General features: G+C 51.5%; 1 protein-coding gene across 5 annotated transcripts in view; it reads right to left on the bottom strand.

The window, feature by feature from the left end:
- AKAP1 (A-kinase anchoring protein 1) overlaps positions 1-21,629 on the bottom strand; it is a 25,246-nt gene that overhangs the window by 1,375 nt on the left and 2,242 nt on the right. The window contains exons 2-10 of one of the 5 annotated variants that reach the window (XM_026861763.1): positions 16,972-16,975; positions 9,590-11,256; positions 7,475-7,608; positions 5,975-6,101; positions 5,283-5,413; positions 3,234-3,411; positions 2,401-2,551; positions 1,692-1,759; positions 226-299 (exon numbers count right to left, since the gene is read on the bottom strand). In XM_026861763.1, coding sequence (XP_026717564.1) covers positions 226-299; positions 1,692-1,759; positions 2,401-2,551; positions 3,234-3,411; positions 5,283-5,413; positions 5,975-6,101; positions 7,475-7,608; positions 9,590-11,231 — 2,505 coding nt within the window. In that variant the 5' untranslated portion in view covers positions 11,232-11,256; positions 16,972-16,975. Of the gene's footprint in view, positions 1-225; positions 300-1,691; positions 1,760-2,400; positions 2,552-3,233; positions 3,412-5,282; positions 5,414-5,974; positions 6,102-7,474; positions 7,609-9,589; positions 11,257-14,333; positions 14,355-16,971; positions 16,976-20,548; positions 20,672-21,629 lie in introns of those variants that run through there. The other 4 variants (XM_026861762.1, XM_026861760.1, XM_026861761.1 and 1 more) reach the window with 4 other exon arrangements.

Here is a 21,629-nt window from a genome sequence, read left to right as displayed (position 1 = left end):
AAAAGGGAACCCCCCCCCCCCCCAGGCACGCAGTCCCAGCGGGGCCGACGCTACACGAGGAGGTTCTCGGCGCTGGGATTTCTCCCCGGGCACCCTGCCCAGCAGCCAGGCTCCCGGCTCTGCCTGTGGGATTGATCGTAACGATTTTAACACGCGCTGCGGGCAGCGGGGGCAAGAGCAGCAGTCAAACCAGCAACGAGAGTTTTCCCCAGAGCTCCCCTGTACCTGCGCCACCAGGACCGCGCCTCTGGTCATCTCACTAACGGCGGCGTTGGCTTCGGATGAAAAGTGATCCTCGTCTTTGGAAGGAAAAAGAGCAGGAGAAAACAAATGAGACATTCACAGGCTTTAAAGGCCGGAAGGGACTATTAAGCTAATCTCGTCTGACCTCCTACGTAAGTTAGGCCAGAGAATCCTCACCTACTGTTGCTGCACACATTTGCTGAAACCAGTCTATTAAGCCGGAGATCACAGCAGCATTAGCCCTGCTGTGCTGCTGAAGGGAAAGGATGAAGAGCTTCCTAAAGCCACTGGCTCAGTTAATGTGAACATAAGTGGCTGATGAATTAGGAGGCTTTAAAGACAGAAAAGTATCCTTCTGCAGAACCTCTGAGCTGCCGTTAGTGTTGTGATGCTTAATAAACTAAGCTCAGGGGCCTCAGGACTTTACTGACCCTGCGCAGTGAGCTCCTGTAAAGGGGAGCCCAGAGCCTCTGGAGCCGGGAACCTCGCCCCGCACGGCTTCCCTGGGCACTGGGGCTAACGCCACATCTGCAAGGCAGCGGGAAGCCCTTCCGTCCCAGGCGACACCTACAATCTACTGAGAACACTTCTGTCCGGTCTGCATTTCGGAGGGAAGTTGCCCATTTCCTACCGAACTGCTGCCAAATGAAGTTTCACCTCTGTGCTCCCCTCCAGCAAGCAAACCCCTTCCAACCCCACCGCTACTGACGGAGGTTGGTCACCTTCGGGAACGTGCCAAGCACTGACTTCTGCTCGAAGCAGCTCAAGCCTTGTCACCCCTCTACAGCCTTGGCAGGGCCTGTACTGCTGGAGTCCTGCCAGCCACAAACCCCTGTGGTGACACCTGCCCTGACCCCTGAAGCTCCTACAGCCTTCTGCTCCCAGAGGGCAGCTCTCTGGACACCAACACGGCAGGCATTGCTAACACCTCCAGAAAAAAAACCAAACAAAACAAACCCAGCCCCAAAAACCCCAGAAAGCATTTCCAGGCAGTGCCTGACACTCTTCATGCTTGCAGGGTAGCCTTTTGAACACAGAAGTGTATGCATCATTCATTTTAGTTGGAAAATGTCAGAAATTTGTCTAGCAGATTAAAAACTAAGTTTGCATTCACAGCTATTCTATGACAGAATAAGGCAGCGTGGTTAGAGCTACTTCACCTATACCCTGCCAGTCCTGTCAACTCGCTGTTTAGGAGAGTAATTCATTCTCTCCTCCGTGCAGGAAAAGGCTCAGACATTTATCATCCTTCCCCTGGAGTCTGACAGGTTACGCTCTCCTAGCACATTTAGAAGAATAAAACACAGTTCTTCCAGTCCTTGCTCTAGTCACATCAGAGGCTGCGCTTGCAAGAGGAGGGAGAAGGTTTAGACAGAATCACGGCTCCACCGCTGGCACCCACTCACACCTGCGGGAGCACCCCCGGCACGTCTCGAGAGCGCCTTTACCTGGAAGCGGCACCACGTTGTCTAGTAAAACCTCTGCTCCTTGGAAAGGTAGTGATAAAAAATCAGACCTTAAAGAAGAGAGAATCAATCAGAATAAGAACACAGCTTTAAGTTACTCGTGTATTCTTCACAGTGACATTGATTAATCAATTGCCCTAACAGGAATTCAGTTTAAAATTGATGACAGTCAAACAAACATCAGACTGGTCTCCCAGCAATGTAAGCGGCAGCAATAAACAGTCCGATTGGCATGCCAGGTTCGAGCGGGCTCCAAGCAAGAACCACCCCCGTAACGGAGGCTGTACCGCCTGCCTTCCACCTCTGGGGCACGGTCAAGTATTTAATGGGCTTGTGCAGGAAAACCCTCACCCGACAGGGCTCTCCCAGCCCATGGGGCTGGGAAATGAAGAACCCGAATCCTATTCCTAGCTCACCCACGAACTACAGGCCGGGGGCTCCTGAAGGCAACCCTTTGCTCAGCTTCCATGCCGAAGGGGCAGAAGTTGCTATTTCCTCTCCCCTCCCCTTCAAACAAAGCCTTGCAAGAGCTTGCTGCGCTCCCAGGGAATCCACCCCCGCTGCAGAGACAAACCTTTCTACCATTTCCTGCTCCTGTGGAAAAACCTATAAGCAATTCAAACGATACAGATGCCTCTGATGAAGATCCAAGCCAGAAACGGCCTCAGGCCACGGAAGAGGAGCTAGAGACCTGATTTGTCTGAGTGTGTCGATCTTCACTTTGTCATATCCTCCGTAGTCCACGTATCTGAGCTCCACTTCACTGGTCTCTTCGAAGTAGCTAATGACTTGAGCCCGTAACCACGCGCCGTCCAGGCCCGGGGCTGCACAGATAATACCAACTGCAAAACAGAAGAGTGCAAGGAAAGGCTCAGTGCAAGCGGAATTCCAGCAACCAGCACCTGAGGCATTAGTAGCGCTGGGCAGTTAGCTACGGAGAACCAAGAGCATTCCTTGTGCTGCCTCCATCTTCTCCGCCACCACCCATACCCCCGTCAGACAGGGCCTGCACCTGCGCCACGGGAGAGGTGGGTTTCACTCGCAGGTCTGTCTGCCACTACCCTGCTGGTCTACCCAGGCATCCAGCTCCCCCCCAGCCTCTGGCCACCAGGAGTGAGCTGTCTCCAAAAAGGAAAGCAAGTGCCAATAACCCCTTCCACGTGACGCACCCTCCACTTCACACCACGTGCGGATGGCAACACTACAAAGGTCTGGGAGTTCTACGCTTGGTCAGCAAAACTACAGCAGGTGCTGAGTGGATTGGAAATAACCTGAGATGGACTTTATCTCATTCTGCGTTTCAGCATGGAACTAGCGTCTGGGGAGGTACTCCAGGGATGAGTGGGGTAAGGAAGAATGGAGCAACGTCTGTATTCTGGCAGCAGCTTAAAGATGAAATGACAAATGAACTATCACATTCTCACCCACTGGGAAACTTCTCAAGCCTGGCTCAGGGGCATCAGGCTTTCGCATGACCCTAGGAGTTTCTCAATTGAACAATCTGTGAGCGACCCAGGTACTTGCCTTCCACTGGAGTTGGCAGGGTTGGAATTTCAGGTTGGGAGTAGCAGGCATACATCTGCTGGTCGAGGCTACGCAGGACGTGGAAAGTGGGGTGCGTGTGTTGCTGGAGAAACATGTGTCCTGCATCCACTTGGTTCGCCACGACCACCTCTACACTGACTCCATCTGGGAGGAACAGCTGTCACGGAGGAGAGGAATTCTCATTAGAGGTCAGTGCGACACAAGCTTCATTCCCTGCAACTCCACGTTCCACCAGGAACCCCCAACACTTACAGCCATGGGCGGAAGAGCCCTGGCACTCTGGTATTTCACTTCCAAAGGTGCTTTGGATCAGGAGCAGAAAGCACGAGAAATCAGCCTTGGGGTGGGGCCCATCGCGTACACAAAAACTATCAGCACAGAGCAGCTGCAAGACTTATTTACCCAAGAGATCATCGAGCAGTGGGAAATGATGCAGGTCAAGTCACGCTGCATTACCAACACAACACAACTTGCAAGGATTCCCTGCCCACGGGGTTTTTAAACATCAAGGTAATCTTCGCAGGGATTGTCCAAGATTTGTCACTGAGGCTTTATTTCCAGAGTAACTTGCTCTGTGTGGGGCAGCTTCCAAGTATCACCGCGCCAGAACACATCTAACGTGCCTTTAACTTCCCAGCATAAATTCACTTCTCCAGAACAAAGCACAGAAACACATCCATGGAGACAGTTACGTGTGCATCTACTTTAGAGATTCTAGGTGCCCAGTGTAAACAAAGTACCCACATAGCAAAAGCATGAAAACACTTCTGGGAGGCACTGGCGTGAAAACCTCCTTTATGTGTAATTAAATACCATACGGAATGAAAACCTTTTGAGAAGACTAGCTTCAGGATTTAGTAATGGCAAGGGGCCAGTGGGGCATCCCGACCTCACGGGAGGTGGCCCTTAAAGCAGAGGGGGCAGACAATGAAGTCTGCTGGAGACCCTTCCGCAAACACCTAGTCTGTAGGTAAAACCCTCCCAGGACGTGCAGCCCCGTGAGATGAACCCTCTGCAGAGGGATCTGGGCAGGCTGGATCCATGGGCCAAGGCCAGCTGTACGAGATTTAACAAGGTCAAGTGCTGGATCCTGCACTTGGGTCACAACAACCCCACTCAACCCTACAGCCCTGGGGAGAGCAGCCGGGAAGCTGCCTGCTGGAAAAGGGCCTGGGGGTGCCGGTCAACAGGATACGCGCCAGCAGTGTGCCCCCGCGGCCAAGAAGGCCAACTGCATGCTGGCTTCTATCAGAAACGGTGTGGCCAGCAGGACTAGGGAAGGGATCCTTCCCCTGTGCTCAGCACTGGGGAGGCAGCACCTCGAACACCGCGTTCGGTTTTGGGCCCCTCGCTACAAGACAGACACTGAGGTGCTGGAGCGGGTCCACGGAAGGGCAAGGAGGCTGGTGAAGGGTCTAGAGGACAAGTCTTATGAGGAGAGGCTGAGGGAACTGGGGGTGTTTAGTCTGGAGAAAAAGGCAGCTGAGGGGAGATCTTACACTCTCTACACCTACCTGAAAGGAGGTTATAGCAAGGCGGGGGTAGGTTCCTTTTCCCAAGTGACAGGGCAAGAGGAAACGGCCTCAAGTTGAGCCAAAGGAGGTTTAGACTGGTACTAAGGAAAATTTCTCCACTGCAAGGGTTGTCAAGCATTGGAACAGGCTGTCTGGGGAAGGGGTTAAGTCACCATCCCTGGGGGTATTTAAAAGACGTGTAGCTGTGGCACTTAGGGATTGGTTTAGTGGTGAACTTGGCAGTGTTAATAGTTGGGCTTGAGGATTTTAAAGGTGTTTTCCAACCAAATGATTCTACGATTCTACATTTCCCAGCTCTCGGGCAGAATGCAAACAGTAGTGGAAGAACAGGTAGATAAATCTGATCTGCAGCAGTTACCTAAGCTGGACAACAGATGGCCCCACAAAATCAAATTGTTTCTGAGGGCATCTGTGAAGCAGCTACACCGATATAACGCACGAGGACAGCGGCCTTCCACCCCGACGACAGTGTGGCCGGCGAGCTGGGACCTACCCAGGCAGTCATAAGGAGGGAATGAAGCGTCAGCGGTGTTGGCGGAGGTAGAGCGTAGATGTTGGTGAGACACAGCTCTTTGAACTTCCTGCCGATCAGGCTCAGTACTTTTTCCACTTGTTGCGGGGAGCCTGGAAGACAAAAAAAGCTCTGTAGAGAAAGTCTGTGGCGCAGATATGCTGAGGGCACCTCCACCCCCGCCCCGTGAAGCAGGACCGATACCCGAAGCCCTCTGTGCTGCCTCAACAATTTAAGCTCTACCAGATTGGCCACATAATCTGGTATCGGGCCAACGTGAGCAACTCGGATCGCCAGGCCCCAGCATGAACCCAATTCACAGGCAGATATTTTCAGCCACAATTAATCTAACACCCTTCAGTCGAGGCCGCGTTCGCCGATACGCATCGCCCAGCTCCTCCTTCGGGCCTGAGGCGAATCTGCACAAGGTGTTGGTTAAACTACAGCACCTGAAGCTGTTAAACCCACTCTCACCTCTGGAACAGAGGGTCAGAGGGTTCACGTGCCAGGGCACAGGTGCCCTAGCGTACACCTCGGCTGTAACAGCACCGGCCAGAGAAGGTCTGTGAAGCACTAGACTCACAAACCCCCTAAATCTCTTTAAATTCCCTGCCCATCTAATGAAGGCCCCCAAGCTACATATTAAACCACGAACAAAGAGACTTTCCACTTGCCTTCGATGTGACAGACTTGGGAGTCACGGAAGTAAGGTAGTGTTGAGACATAAATTTTGGCACCAGACGCTTGCCTCAAGAAGCTCATAAATCTTCCTTGTTTGCCAATCAAGCGGCCAACTAATTTCTTTATGAAAGGGACAAGAAAGCAACAGTCAGGAAGAGAAACACAGACCAGACAATACTGTTCTCTGTGGCTTCTTCCACCCACGTTCCCAGTTTCCTATAGCATAGGGCCAGACGGGATAAATACATGACAGTGGTGGGCCAGTGCCGAGTTCTGCTGGTCTGCGCTGAGCCGGGGTAGACACAGGTCAGAAAGCACAGCTCATTTTGATAGATGCATCTTCCTATCTTGTAGAATGACACAGAGACACGATGGGACAAAACCAGGCCTGGTAAAGGCTAGCGTCTTCCCACAGTCAAGTCACATCCTCTCCCAGTCTCCCGCTATTTTTTTTTTTTTTTTTAAAGCATGCGACACATTTTTAATTCATATGCGAAACACTAAGTTTTAGCAATTTTTAAACAGGCTGATTAGAAAGGGAGTAGACAAATTCACAGGAGTGTAAAGCAGGCTGTCACGCCCGCTGACTGCGGGGTCCCTGCCTGGCTGTGCAGGGGGTGGAGGGATGTCTGTGCCAGCTCTGCTGCTCCTGCTCTTCCACCGGCACCAGCCACCACTTACAGCCCGAGACCAGAGCAGAAGTGCGGGGCCCGAGTCACTGTGGACAATCCCACACAGTGCCAAGTGACCTGCTTTAAGAAAAGTGACAGCCCTGTCTTCTCCAACCCCTGAAACCTGTGTTTCTGCTGCAGAACCGCTTCCCTAGCCCATGTCCTACTGACACACTGCGGAGTGTTAGAGGTCCTCCCTGGGTGACAGCACCCGGAGGCAGCACGCTGCTCCTGCTGGGACCTGCTGCCTCACGTTACCTGCTCCTAGTATTTGGGTCTGTCCAGAAGCAGAACAGCAAGAGCAACGCTGTGCAGGACAGCCACACGTGACTTAGCATATACAAAGCAGGGACAAAGGTATGAAAGCAGTCTCTCAACCCAAAGCTCACTGTAAAGTCAGAGACACAGCAGCTCCACAGAAGAGCGTTCCGCTTGTGAGGAAGGGTTTGGACGGGCAGCTGTAACGTAACCCTCCTACATAGTGGAAAGAAAAAAAACCTCATCACCTGCTCTTGGTAACTGTGTACCCTCAAAGCCTTCTGAACGCTGTTAAAGCATCACACTAAGACTGGGGTGTAAGCTCATGGGGAATGATGAGCCCAACAGCCGTTACCCGGGGTGTAGCCCTGACATGCCTCTTGTTTACAGCTGTGTACCAGCTCTTCACTCCTGTGGAGTCCTAATGGGAGCTAAACACTTAAATCCTCGTTGATTTGTCACTGATCTCCCCGGGATGGCGCTGAGCCAGCACCAGGCTGGAAGAACCAGAAAACGGCCGCGTAGGGCAGGGCAGGGTGTGCGAGCAGGCCTGCAGCTGGTTACCTTTGGGACCTCTATTTCCCAGATAACGAAGTCAGACTTGCTGGGTTCTCCTTCTAGCTTAGAGTTCTGGCGAGTCACTGTCTTCCTCATGGCACAGCCACTGTCCACAAACTCCATGTTACTTACATCCGAACCTACAAGACAGGCACACGTGTCAGCATTCAGACAACCCACACAACCCAGCTGCAGACAGAGGCCATGAAAATGCACCGTTCCGTAGAGACGGCACATCGAGCTCTTCCTGCGCTTTCAGTTGGGGTGTTCCTGTATCAGGTTGTCCAGTATTTCAGAAAGGGTAAATCCTGTCACACGTAGCCTACTGAAAGTTGCCTTTTATTCCTGGAGAAAAATCTGCACACCCCGGGAACGCACCAGGAGGCTCGAGTTCAGCCAGAGTCCTTCAGCCGTGGTGACACCTTACACAGCAGCAGAGACAGGACACGGCACGTCGAAGTTACTCGCTCCGTGAGAGGTGTGCCAGCCTCAGCACCGAGCTGCTGCTGCTGCAGCAAGGTACTCTGCATCTTCCCCGTGGCTTCAGGGGGAGGCCGGCAAGAGGGAGGGACACACAGCCCCTCCACCTGCTCTGCGCGCTGACGTTACCTTCCCGCCCCAACTCCCGAGTGCCAGGGGGGCCCACTACAACCTGTGGTAGGGGACTGCCTCTTGCCCGAGCTTGTGATATGCTTGAAGAAACCAGGTGCCAAAGCTGAGCTGTTTGTTCCCAAACCATCAGCCAATACCAGAAAGATTTCTACTTTGGAAAGGAACAAACTCAAACAGGTTCCTCCTGGTCAGATCCCAGATACAGTCAGCGTAACACAAGGTTGATCCTTCCTCCAGATTAACAAGCAGAAGCATGAAAATCCTCACTTGCTTGCAAGTATTCAGACCATCCAAGTGCAAGACCAAAGAGAAAAATAAACCCAACAGCTGCTTCACATTTGCCACTTCTTAACTAGTAACACAGCACAGATGCCTGGAAAGTCAAAAGCAAACAGTGCAGCTGTTTGCCACAGACTTCCTAGAGGAGGATGAGGATTTCAGTCTCACAGCCCGGGTGTGAAGGTCAGCCGTACGACCTCGTGGCCACGTCATCACCGTTACCTGCTACAGCCCCTCTCCCCACCCTTCTGCTGCCTCAGTGTGGAGCTTTCAGCCCTAACACCAGGCTCCACAACGCACTCTCGTACCTTCTCCTCACACCAGCACTCACAACAAGGCAAAACCATTTTCTTCCTATGGTTGCTCTCACTAGTGAAAATGTTTTGTGGGTTTAATCCTCAGTTGTTGGCAAACTCAATCTCCCTGTCTTACAACAAGCAGCATTCCAGCTACTTTGCAAGCAATTACAGAAGACATCCTGTCATTAAGGGCTGTTGGCACCACAGGATCCTATAGAGGATTTGAACATCCATCCCCAAGGTCACACAGGTTAACATTTGCTCAAACAGCTCTGTGTTCTGCCAGGCACACATCATCCAGGATCTAGAAGGCAAAAGCAACACAGAGACAGATGGGGGAACTCCATGAACATTGCTCCCTGTTGGGATTTCTTGGCAGGCACCCACCCTTCCATGAAAAAAGGCTTCAGGGTAATTGGTCTGAAACCAACTGATTTTATCACAGCTCATCAGAGCAGTTCCCTGGTTCATCCAGCAGCCCCTCAGAAACCTGCCTTACAGCTTCCCTTCAGCAGCAGTCCGCAAACCCGGGCAAGAACCCAGCGCTCACTAGAGGCAGCCTGAACTGGAGCAGAAACCCTTGGCATTAGCAGGTCCCAGACCAGCCAGGTGCTCAGTGGCCTGGCCTGCATCCACAGCCCACTCACCCCTGCACAGGCTTAGTTTAGAATAAACTTTGTGCTGAGAAGGGGACCGGCCCGTTCCCCCCTTTGCAGCACACCCCGAAGATCACCCAGCTAAGCCTGGATCCTAGAGATGGGGATCCCGAGAGCAAACGCACGCCCACCTGCACACGAGGGCTACACGTTCATCTGCTGGGGAAGTTAAACATGAAGAGGATTTATCCGAACATGCTGTGAAGCAGAAGGGTTACAGCACGTAAAACGCCTGTTCACCACATTTTTGCAGGAGGGTTTTTCAAATCCCTTACCTGCCAAGTGATCTCCATCTGTCCCCGCTGCCCTGCTACACTCATAGTGCGAGTCTGGACCATCCTCTTTCAATATCCCGTTGCTGTATGGCACTTCGCTGTCTTCAGGTAGTTTCAGAGTGGGGTTTTTTTCACTTGGTGCCGAGCTCTGCTCAGCAGACGTGCCTTGGGCTGCAGCTCTGCCCGGTGAGTCCGACTGCCGGCCTGCTACGGCAGACAGCACTGCGTTCTGCAGCGGGTCCTCCACGCTTGTCCCACCTTCAAACGTGTAAGTGCTGCACCCAGAGTCCTCCATAACCACAGGCGACCTTTCCAGTGGCCCTCCATGGCTTTCCACAGGGGCCCGATCCATGCCTCGGGCCTCACTGCACACGCGGTTCCTCGTCCGACAGTCCCTTGTGTCTCCCTGAAGAGGGACGGACAAACGGCCGTGTGTCGAACAGCCGGACTCTGCCACGCTGGGATCCCGTGCCTCTGGCTGCGGGGACGTCAGTACCACAGCGTCCCTCCGGGCAGCAGTGTCCTCCCCGCCCGGCGGAGCTTCCTCCGCGAGCGTCTGCTCCGAGGGAACAACGCCCGCTGCCTCCAGCGGCCTCTCGCCTCGGCTGGCCGCGGCCTGGCAGATCCAAGTGGACACATCACTTGCGGAACCAGACAGCACTTCCTCAGTTGCTGCCAAAATGACCTTGGAAATGATCTGTATTGCTACTTGCTCAATTTTCTCAACTTCTTCCTTGGCCAAACTGACTCCTCCAATCTCCTCTCTTTCCAATTCATCTCCCTCTGGCTGCGAGTCCTCCTCCCGACACGCAGGTACAGCACTGGCAAGGGACTCTGCCTCCTCTTCCTCCCTGGGCTGTTCCAGACAGGCAGGCTCCGAACTATCCGGTAACACGCTCACTGCGGAATCCTTGTGACTTGATACAACTTCATTATTAAGAAAGGCTCGTGGGGTATTGGCTTCCTTCTCCAACCCCAAGCAAGGGGCTGTCACAGAGCCAGCATGTGACAGCACGATTTCTGACACCTGGCTTTCCTTAGCGGGCTGAAATGAAGATTCATCTGACTGCTCTGCACTGCTGATCCCCTCCGTGACTCCTGGAGGCTCCTGTGTCAGGGATGCTGATGGCCACTGATCTTGGTTGGCACTGGAGCTTGAATCCTGTTTAAGGCTCCCTGCAGCACTCCCACGACACTCCGGGCTCCTGGAGATCAGAGGGAGAGAAACACAAGCAGGGACATGGCTTTCGTCTTGAGATCCGATTGTGTCTAGTTTTTCACTGTCATCCTCAAGGGCGTTGGGCGGAACTGTTGTTACTGACAGGTCTAGAAGGTCCTGTGAGAGATCTAGCCTCTCGTGAGTGTGCAACAGAAGAGAGGGCGTCATCAGCCCTGCTGACAGCAGGGAGGTCGAGCTTTCAATCTCCGGGCACTGCTCTTCCCATGAGACAGACAGTCTTTGAGGAACACATACTTCTGTTTTGGGTGATGAATCGTTTTCTAGCACTTCTTCAATGACTATTGCCTGCTTGTCGTGATAGCCCGCGTGCTTTTTCCTATGGGCAAAGATCCACCAGCAGCCAAGAAGTGCCAGCACTCCGGGTATGGCATATGGGATGAAACTGCGGAAGCGCAAAGCCATTTTTCCAGAGCCTCAGCAATTATATCTAGAAGGAGAAACGGAAACCACGTTAAAGCAGTCGCAGGGAAAGTAACAGGAAGGCTAAAGTTTCATCAGTGCCTTGAGGTATTAGTGTGAACAGGATTGTTTTCCAGGCACAATTTAAATTCACATCTCTGCTCTGCCAGCAGAGCCCAGAACAAGATTCTCACCTGACTGGGGGTGTCTGGACATTTCTCACCGTTACACTCACCGAGCTCACCTTTCCTCCTCCTGCCTCCCCTTGGCAGGTCCGTACTACACACAAGGACCGCTTCCAACGAGTCCCTCGGGCAGCAGGCCGGGTTCACACACACACCTGCACCACAAGACACAGGCTCGACACCCTGCCCAGGACCCCGCGGGACAGGCAGCACCACGCTCCCGAGAGCTCCGCAGGCTGACGACACGCACTCCTCTCAAGCTTCACAACCCGCTGAAGGAGAAGTGATTCCACAGCGCTGCGGGAGGCCGGCGCGCGGGCACGCGACAAGAGGAGCAAACCAGCAACACCCAGCTACTCCATTCGCTTCTACACGCGGAGTGTAGGAATTCCTAAACAAAGAGCAACTACAGCCTGAAGAAGTGTCTCCCAGCAACCAGAAGTCTCTCTAAAAGATTTTGTAGTAGTGCAAATGGGAAATAACCTGTAACACCCTACAACAGCAGTAATTGTCTAACAAAAGCAGCCCGGATAGAGACACTACTACTTAGGAACCCAGCTCCAAAGTTTGGTTTGCATCTAAATTTACTACATCGACAGCTGCTACTCCTCCAGCTTTCTAGATGTGAAAGCTGTCTCTCACTCTAGAAAGTGTGGGAGCCCTTCCCCACCCGGACACCGAAACTCGCGTCCCAGTCGTGCTCCCCCACTTACAGCCTCTCCTGGGTTACACCAGGCAGAGCTGACATGCTTTTCCTTTTCCTTAAGGAAAGCCTGCAGCCAGAACAAAGCCAAACGGGTACCCACATCCCCAAAACAGCCTTGCTGCAAAGCACTCACAGTTTATATTTTCACTGAGCAGGAATTAAAGCAAACCATGACATGTCTGACGAAGTTTACACGTGACTTTTCTCCAAACAAGCCTCAAGACTTTTGCCAACGAGCAACAAAAATAAAGATTGTTTTCAGGAGATAGCAAAGTCCTAGGACTGAGAACCACCAACTGGAAAAGGAGTATTTTCTAGTACCTCTGTAGAAGCACGGTATTTCTTAGACAAGAGAAGACAATCAAAGTCAGTCTTTTAACTCTGCTTAGTCTGTCTCAACCAGAAAAAAACCCTTTTATCATCAGAGCGAGCGTTCCGACCACGGCTTCCAGACACACTCCTTCGGGGCCTCGATTGGAGGGGCTGATTACGTCCTAGCCGGGGGACAAAACCATGCCTCCCTCGGGCTCAAACCGAGCAGCCAAGCCTCAGATATTCAATATTTGCTCCAGATTTCTCACCTCCTCCAGCCACATCCTCCCATCCCCCAGGAGCAAACACATAACTTCACCCGAGCTCGCTCGGGTGCCGGCCTTGCTGCCCTACTGTTTGCCGCAGAGTCCTGATGACTGAGGCGAGTAAAGAAACGAACGGCAAAAACGGGGACCAGAAAACTTCTCGCTCGGTCCCCAATGAGAGGTCAGCTGCAGACACGATTTGAGAAACCCAGAACAAGTTCATTGGTCATTGCTATCCTCTAAATCCAAGTTGCTTCCAGCTGGCTTTACAGCCAGGTAACAGGGCCTGCCGCTGGGGACGAACTTTTGGTTAACGGCAACATCTGAGTTTGGGTTTTGGAGCCTGGTAAACGGAAAGGGTGAAGCCTGTACGTTCCCAAGACAAAAGGTTCACATTTATGCTCTCCAGCACAATGGCACATTGTGAGCCGCTGCGAGTGCTCATCTGCTGTCCGCTTACGTTGGTTTAATGAATGCAGAGCCACCCTGCGAGCTGGCTCACAGGCTCACCACAAACTCAAATTAAAGGAGCTCGCCTAAGTCCGTTCCCAGCAAGCTTTCCCGATTAAACAGACAGCCCTATTATCATCCGGTTCCCTATTAAGTTGCACCAACTGCACAAACAATAGTCCCACACAGTTCTGCAGCGCAGGAAGACCGCAGCAGGATGCCCCACGGAGGGACAGCCCCGTCCCGCAGCCTGGCAGACCAACAGTTCAAGAGTCATTTTAAACATTAATATCATTTAGGATAAAGGTCTTTAGTCTTCTGTGGCATTTAGATCAGTGGGAACTGGTGGATTAGCTGACTCCTCCTTGCAAAGCTCATTTAATTTCATGTTTTTAATTTGACCAGTTGTAGCAAGAGCTGCATTACACTATCAGTGATCGTGTTAAATGGGAATCCCGCATCCTTCCGTCAGCTAGGAAGGGATAAAAGGCAGCGGCTCTGCACAAGATGCCAGCAGACAGACACCCGAAGGGCCTGGGCTGGCTAGGGGACAGCTAACACCAACAGACGTCTCCTCGCATAAACACAACAGGAGGAATTCGGTGGCCCAGTTTTGCTATGCTGGTCACAGCGTCCACTTTTCACATAACGCCTGGAAGATGGCCGATTCCTGACCTGCGGCACATACTTCCTCAGTTCCTCCACGGGAGAGCTCCTAAAGCCCACATCCGCTTCCCAACACGTTTAAGAGCCACAAAACCCTCTCCCCATTGTCGATCTGACAGCCAGGTCAGGACTGCAGGGCCAGTGGGATCATTTAAACACACGGGGGGAGGAAAGCCCGGGATTTTCCTGCCGGCAGCACAACAGAAAATGGCAACTTGTCAAATCACGTGGCCTCCGAGGCTGCCAAACCGGGGGGGGCCTGGCCCGGCAGCCCTCGCACTCCCCGGGCAGGAGCAGCCAGCCGGGGAAGCGCAGCAGCTCCGGAGGCTTCGGACCGGAGAGCGCCGCCAGAACCAGCGCGAAGGCCCGGACGCCCCGGCGCCGTTTCCCAGGGCGCAGGGCCCCGCGCAGACCCACACCAAAAATAGCGCGGAGCTCACACGCCGCATGCGCCCGCCCCGCGCCAGCAGCCACTTCCCCTTCCTTCTGGCACGTCAGGAATCCGGCCTAAATGTCACACCTTGTATCGAGGCACGGTCGCAGAGCTGCAGCTCGGACACGAGACTTTCCCGACTTGCTAAATAATCCCCACGGTAGGTCAGGATGGGATTAAGACTCCAAGGGGTGAGTAGGGGTCAGTCAGCTCTCCAAATCTGTATCCTGACTTGATTTATGGAAAACACGAGGACAAGAATGAACATACACACTTGCCTACCTTAAAAAAAAAAAACAACCAAGGACGGCCAATTTATTCTACTTGTTCACATTAGGGTCCCAAGGCAGTTTTAAGCCACCTTGTTTTTCTAGCCAGGACAAACAGCCCTCCGGTATACGCATCCTTATAAGGTTAGAAATGTCTCCAGCACGAGGTTCACTGAGAAGCCAGATAATTCATTCTCAAGGTCCAAGAGTTCAGCAAGCACTCGCTCCGGATTTTCAGGGCTTTCCACACACAGAGGAAGGTCTGTTGTGGGGGCAAGCTGCTTCAAGTCTCTACGGGGAGACAAGGACAAGCCCCCATGCTCTGCAGGGACGTATCCACAGTGCCGCCGGGTCCCGCTGCCTCCGCTCCCCTTCTGCCCAACCTTGAGAGGTTAATCCTTCCAACCCCCGAAAGCTGCGGAAATCAAGGCTGGAATTAGAGACCGTCCCGCAGGATCACAGAGCGGACAAGCAGACAGTTAAATTGAAAACGCAGCTTCAAGAGCAAGGCCAGGACGCCTCCCTACAAACCCTATAGTTAGCGATACAGCACTCGGGAAATAAATACTATCTGGGTGAAAGAGAACTGGACAAGGTTGGCACAGTTGAAACTAAATGGGACCACGTGGGCTCTTAAAATTTTCCATGCTAAAAATAACCAGGAGCACATGCTCTGCCTTATAGGAGGCATAAGAACAGGAGTTGACAAAAACCTGAAGAACTGGAGGCCTTGCCATTAAAATTAAAGCAAGAGAAATTACTGCAGAGAAACAGATATAGCAAGGCTTACTTGACCTGTCCTTAGCGTAAGGTCTGTTTTTATCAAAAGCTGAATCGGCACGTGGCATTGCCATATCTAAACCGCAGCTCCTTTGTTTTTCATACAGACAGTCCACCACGGAAGGACCACCTGCTTCTTCCAGGTCCTGCCGAAAAGCCTCTCTGTGGTTCAAACCGGAGAGCAAAGAGCTTTTCTGCCCACGCAGGTTTGCACCAGGAGGCTGACCTTGCAGGGCAGATCCGTGAGGCTGCAGTGGCCTGCGAGCCGGCCACACCGCCGGCCACCAGGGTGTCAGCCGGCCACCAGGCTGTGCAGCCTGGCCCACGCTCTCCTCCCAGGCCAGCCTGGTGGACCACCCTCAGCGCCAACATCACCCGGAGGGGAGAGCTCAGACAACACAACTCGGTAGTTACGAGCATCCGAGGACAGGCAGGAGCCAAGCAAGCAGGGTCTCAAGCTGGATGGCACTTATTTTAAAAAGCAGCGAAGCGGTATGTTTCTCTGTACTGAAATATTTAAAGCTCAGCGCGCTGCAGCAATTCCCCCTTCAAACACCAGCACTGGAAGGCAAGAACAGCAGAAGACACCCCTTCAGCAACACCACCTTCTCGCAGCCCAGTGAACAGGGGCTACGGAGCTCAAGGAACAGGCTCCTCTGGGAATGAAAACTAACGGAGCCACTCCACAACCTTAAAATATCTAAGAACCAACGGTCCTACTTGCAGAGGGATAAATTATGACAGAAGTAAAAGGCTGAAAAAGCTGGTGGTTGTGGAGCTAAACTACAGCTCTGGAACAAGAAACACCACCAACACCAGGCTGTCTTTTATCTCTAAGATAAAAAGTGCTTTCAGTGTAATCAGCCTCACCGACGTTCCTACAACAGCTCGCTCCCCTCCTTTGCAGCTACGCTGACGGCCCAGGCTTTATTATATTTCATTTGCCAGTCGCTGCTTCTCTCTATTTTCTCCCACTCAGGAGTCAAGCAGCGGCCCAGCACAGCTCCACCAGTATCACCAGTATCCAGGCTAAAGCAGGACTTGGAACAGCTTCTATTTACACGCTCAAAAGCGGAGGTTTACAGTAAAAGTGTCGGCCTAGCCAAACTGTAGGGTTTTTTTTTTTTTAAACAAATATTTTGGAAGTCACCAGGAAGCTCATACATAAGCCAGCACCAACCCCAGCACCAGCACTGCGTCCTGAACTGACCTGAGACCCAGAGCTGATCGCTCCCGCCCTGCGGCGGCACAGGTTACACTGTCATTAACATTAACCCTATCAGATTATCAAGCTCCTCACTGCACTTTATATCTTATTACCTTCCTGCTCCAATCGCTTCATTATTTAGTTTCCTCAACCAAGCTAGTGTCTCCCTGCGAATCCCGCATTACAGAGGAAGGCAGGATCAATTTTTCACCCCCTTGCCGGCGAGGTATGTCCGATGCAGGTTCTGAAGTTTGCTCCTGTAGCTGCACCACTTTACCAACACCACCTTTACCATTCTTGGCTATTCCTCAAAACTTGGTGGAGTTGGTTTTGGGGTTTTTTTGGGGGTGGTGGTGTGAGTTTTGGAGTCTGCTCCAGAAATAGAGCCAGACCAAATGTTCTGCTTCTTCAAGCTAGCCAGAAGAGTTCAGCACGTGAGGCAGAGGCCACATGACCCTTCTATTGCCACCCAGCTTTAAAGTGCAGAGAAAGTCCCCTGACTGCGACCAACCCCTCCGTGCACAGGTATCCCCCGCTGGGGAAGGAGCACCCCTCTTACAGCCAGGAGGCCAAGACATCAGGTGCTGGGATTCCTTCTGAACAGGCACCTCCTCCATACGCCTACCAGCCCAGACTCAACTCTTTTCAAAAAGTTTTTCACAGACAACTATAAAGAGTCCTCTATGGTACAGGCAAAGCAGCTTTTATTACCTTTATGATCTACCAACATGTTACAAAAGTCTTCCCCAAATCCAGATTTTGCTTTCTTTCATTCTTTCTGCATTTTCACCCAGGTCAGAGAACAGAACAAATTATTCTCCAGAATATCAGAAAAAAAAAATACATCTCATATTTAGCATTTTGCATTTGTTTCTACACCAGTGAAGCTAACAGTGCAGTGTCCACTACAGGTGCAGATTATAAATTAAAATTTAAAAGCAACCAGCTCAGTCAAATGCCTATCAATTTCCACAAAACAGGCGTGCACAACACTCAGGAGCAGAGACTAAACTAACCATCACGCTCTGCACGCAAGACAAAAAACAGACTTGAATTTTCAAGGAGACAGAATGGTGAGGCTTGTACCACAACACGCTGATACTGCGGTAAGAGACAGCGAGGAAAGGGGCAACACCGAGACCAAACAGGTATCTGGAGCGCAGCATTGACACCGGCTCACTAGAAGGTGCCCTGCGTGCGGCAGGGAGACCTTGATAAACAGCTTCTCAAAACAAAAGTTGGGCTAGACTTAAACAGAAAAGCAAAAAGTGTTGTTCAGCTGGAAGCCTCGTGCCCAGAGCTTGGCTTGCAGAGAACACCATCGGGAATACCAAGGGTTTGTGAAAAAGGCACCTGTCTTCACCTGAGCTGGGGAAGAGCAGCGAAGGTTTCGCTGACAGCCATGTGGCCTGAGCAAGCAGGAAGATCACTTTGTGTGCCTTAACAAGCTTTGCTACAAGAAGTTACACAACATCCTCGGGACCTAATCAGAGCCCTGCTTCGCTTTGATCTGTATCGCAGTGGCACCCACAAGTCCTCGCCCAGATTACGCTAGGGGCTGTTCTACACAGAAAGGCTTCCCCCAAAGATGGCAGGCTGCCTCCTTCCCGCAGCTCTGGCAGCCCTATTTAAAAAAAAAAAAAAAAAAAAAAAAAAAACCCAAGACACAGATTAAGTGACCTTCCTGCAGTCACATCGAGCCGGAGGAAATGCAAGGAACAGAAAACAGGGACTCCCACTCGAGAGCTGGGAGCCCGTCCTCTTCACCAGGCAGCAAACGGAGCACTATACTCCATTCAACTTGAAATATTTTAGGGAAATGACATGCACATTTCTTTCCTGCACCCCTGAACAACAAAAAATTCTTCCTAACCCTGCATTTCAACAAGAAATGGAACACGAGTCCAAGCTCATCACAAAAGAGGTTCCTCTTGAAGGGAGGGGAAACTGCAGAGCCACAGCCCTAAGATTTATGGGGATACAACCTCCAGGTCTCCAAATCACAGATTCCTCCCTATGCAAAGCCGATGCCCCCGATACAAGAGGCATATGCAGATCGTGAGCTTTTGCCAGGAGCGGCTGCTATTTATACACAGGGAGTCCAAATCAGGTACAGCACATGGCAGGTTTCTCATCCTCATTGCCAGGCGGCAGCAGGGGTCAGAGGCAATCAGGACCTCTTCAAACCACAAGCACGGATTTGTTTGCTGAAGAATGATTTTTAGGTGATCTTTTGTGAAGTATTCAACTCTGCTAATAGCAACGTACAGGGCCCATAAATTCAGAGTCAGCTTCCAGCTGGGGTGCAAACTGCAGGAGCAGCAAAGTTAATCAGAATCCACACAGAGGACAATTAAAAAAAAACAAAAAACCCCACAGTAAAACAGCTGAAGATGGACATCTTGCAGAAAAGAGTGACATGCAAAGATACCACCTTCAGCAATCCCCAACTCAACAGCGTTAGTTTCCAGAAAATATTAAGCACCTGCTGAATAAAATAACTTCTTCCAAGTATCTGAAAACGGCTGCCCAAAGTTAATCATCACTGCACAAAGTCTGACCAGCCATTTACATTAAGAGTTCCACAGAGGCACTGTAGTTAGAAATGAGGAATTACGAAAGGCTAGTCATTAGATCAGAAACATTAAACAATTAAAAGTAATTAATGTTTTTTATTATTTCTAGATGTTGCTAAGGGCACCTGGAATACCAGCCATGACCTTGTTACAGTCTCCCTGGACACTAGAAATACCTTAAATACCTTTTTCACACCAGTTAAGTGCACGTGAAAGAGGAGAGCCACAGATAAGTGGGGTATGTCGCTTGTAAAGCATTATGCTCTTCGGATAACCACTACTGCAAAAGTATACTCGCTCTCAAATACCCCTGAAGTCAGCCTGCAGCGGTTTCAAAACGAACACAAGAGTTTCAGCGTAGCACATCAACTGCTCCTGGCTCTGAAGAGCCCCGGCTGCAAGCCTTAAACCACCTCACTCCTGTCACAGTGAACTCCCAGGAGAACCTGCAGGAACTGGGAACCTCCAGACCACGGGGGATCCGTACGGCGGGTCCCCTCAGCTCACACCCGGGCGGCGAGGGGAATTCCTCTTGTCTAATTTCAGGCATTGTGTCTAGGTTAAGCCAAGGCTTTTGAGGCAGTTGATGATTTTCACTATTAGTATCTCAGAGCACTTCCAGAGATCTTTAAGAAGAAACCTGGTTCCTAGGATGGGAACTAAACTCAGCACAACCAAGGAGAGCACACCCAAGTAAGAAGCAGCTGCCAGAACACACAACTGGGTTCCTGCAGCACCTTCCCTGCAGACCCTCCAAACCTAGCGACAAACCTAACAACACAACGCGTCACATCCGAGAGCAAACAGCCTGCAGCCCTGCTGTACAAGATACTGTTAAAATCACTCTACGATTCACCTGCTTAAATCCCTCAGAACTGGTGTTGCATGAGAGCTTTTAGAAGTCCTTCAAGAGCTCAATGACACACTGAAACACAAGCTGAGGGACTGCCAGAGACAGCAAGCAGTGCAGTAAGAAGGTGGATTAGCAAGCCTGAAGCACAGTTCAAGTTCTACAGGCTTCCTGCTCCTTTCCACTTACTAAAAAGTTGTCATTTCCTCCAGCACACTTGGCAGCACGTGCAAGCAAACCAATTAATCGAGAACTAAACTATGCCATCAAGGTACACGTAGTGAAGCTGCACTATCCTTCAGGATCACAGGCACACCGAGATTACCAGATGACAGGTACAGGAGTGGATGCCTGCACCGCGTTTCGCCCTTTACACAGGAAGCTCATTAAAGAATCAAGAGGTTAAGTGACTCAAAGTGGGTCACACAGTGACCAGAGGAGCAAGGTCAGGTCGGTTGCTCCGACAGCTCCAGTCCACGTGCTACCAAGAAAAAGCTGCACCCGCCTCAGGAGCGGTTGCGCAGGCCATTGCTCCTCCCGGCCATACCCCCACACACGCAGGGCTGTACCTCAGTAGATCATTCACAGGCACAAAGCAAACAGGAGAAAAGTAAAGTTACCATCTCCTGCTACTACTTTCCCCAGCAACCAGTCATTTCCTTTCACCTAAGACAAAGTCCACAGAGGCTCCGATAACTCAGCAGGTGCGAGCACAACCGTCGACCTGGCCAAGGCAGCACATCACCCTGGAAACACAGAAAATCAGAATTATTTCCATTCTGCAGCCCCTTAATTTTCTATAACAGACAAACTCGTCAAGCGCAGCTTTTGTTGCTGTTTCCTACTATTACAGGTAATTTTCATGAAGATGATGCCCTAACTGAGATGCTGTTCATTCCATGTTCCCTGCTTCATGGTATAACTCAGTCGAGTGCAATAAAGAACTTGGCCAGACACAGATCAAGTTGCTCATTCTGGAACACAAGTAACTTAGAGCTCACTTGCTTCAAGGAGAGGGAAGAAGAAAAAAGGATAAAAAAAAGTCAAGTCCTTCTAGGAGAGCAAGCATTCTGCACCATGAGTAACATGGATCTTACTTACTTCAAGGAGGGGGAAGAAGAAAAAGGGAAGGGAAAAAAAAAAAGTCAAACAACAAGGATTCCTCCAGGAGAGCAAGGCTTCTAAAACATTACTTCCTCAGTAGCAATATAATTTCATTCCTTTGCTCCTGACTGTGCTCCAAGCTGGCTTACAGACAAATAAAAGTCACTGCAACAGATGAAAAGTTTGCTAATAACAGTTTTTATCAGCTATTACCATAACATAAGCGAGCCTTGCCATGCCAGACATACAGGAGACAACCCAAGGCAGCCTTGATCTTCACTCCCAGGTCTGCAACACTTGTGTCATCTCTCGCTTTCATTTCTGAGTAGCTATAAAGGGTTCGCAGCGGGAATGAATCACATTTAAAACCAACTCACAGAGCTGCCCCGGCCTGCGCCGCTGCTTCCCTGGTGAACGCACTGACTGACTCCGCCACTGCCGAGTGGGAAACGAGCGCTAAACCCCGCACAAGCGCACGGAAAACTCAGAGCGGCCACTCGCACGCCCGGAGCCTCCCCGCCCCGCTGCGGCACCGCCGGCCGTCCCCCGGGGCACCGGCCCCGGCCCCGCCGGAGCCACGGCCGCGCACCCTGCGGA

This window comes from Athene cunicularia (genome assembly GCF_003259725.1).
Source record: "Athene cunicularia isolate RWA chromosome 19 unlocalized genomic scaffold, athCun1 chr19_part1, whole genome shotgun sequence".
In the NCBI taxonomy this organism is placed as follows: Eukaryota; Metazoa; Chordata; class Aves; order Strigiformes; family Strigidae; genus Athene; species Athene cunicularia.
Note: the sequence above shows the minus strand (reverse complement) of the source record. Positions and strands in the feature narration are given on the sequence as shown.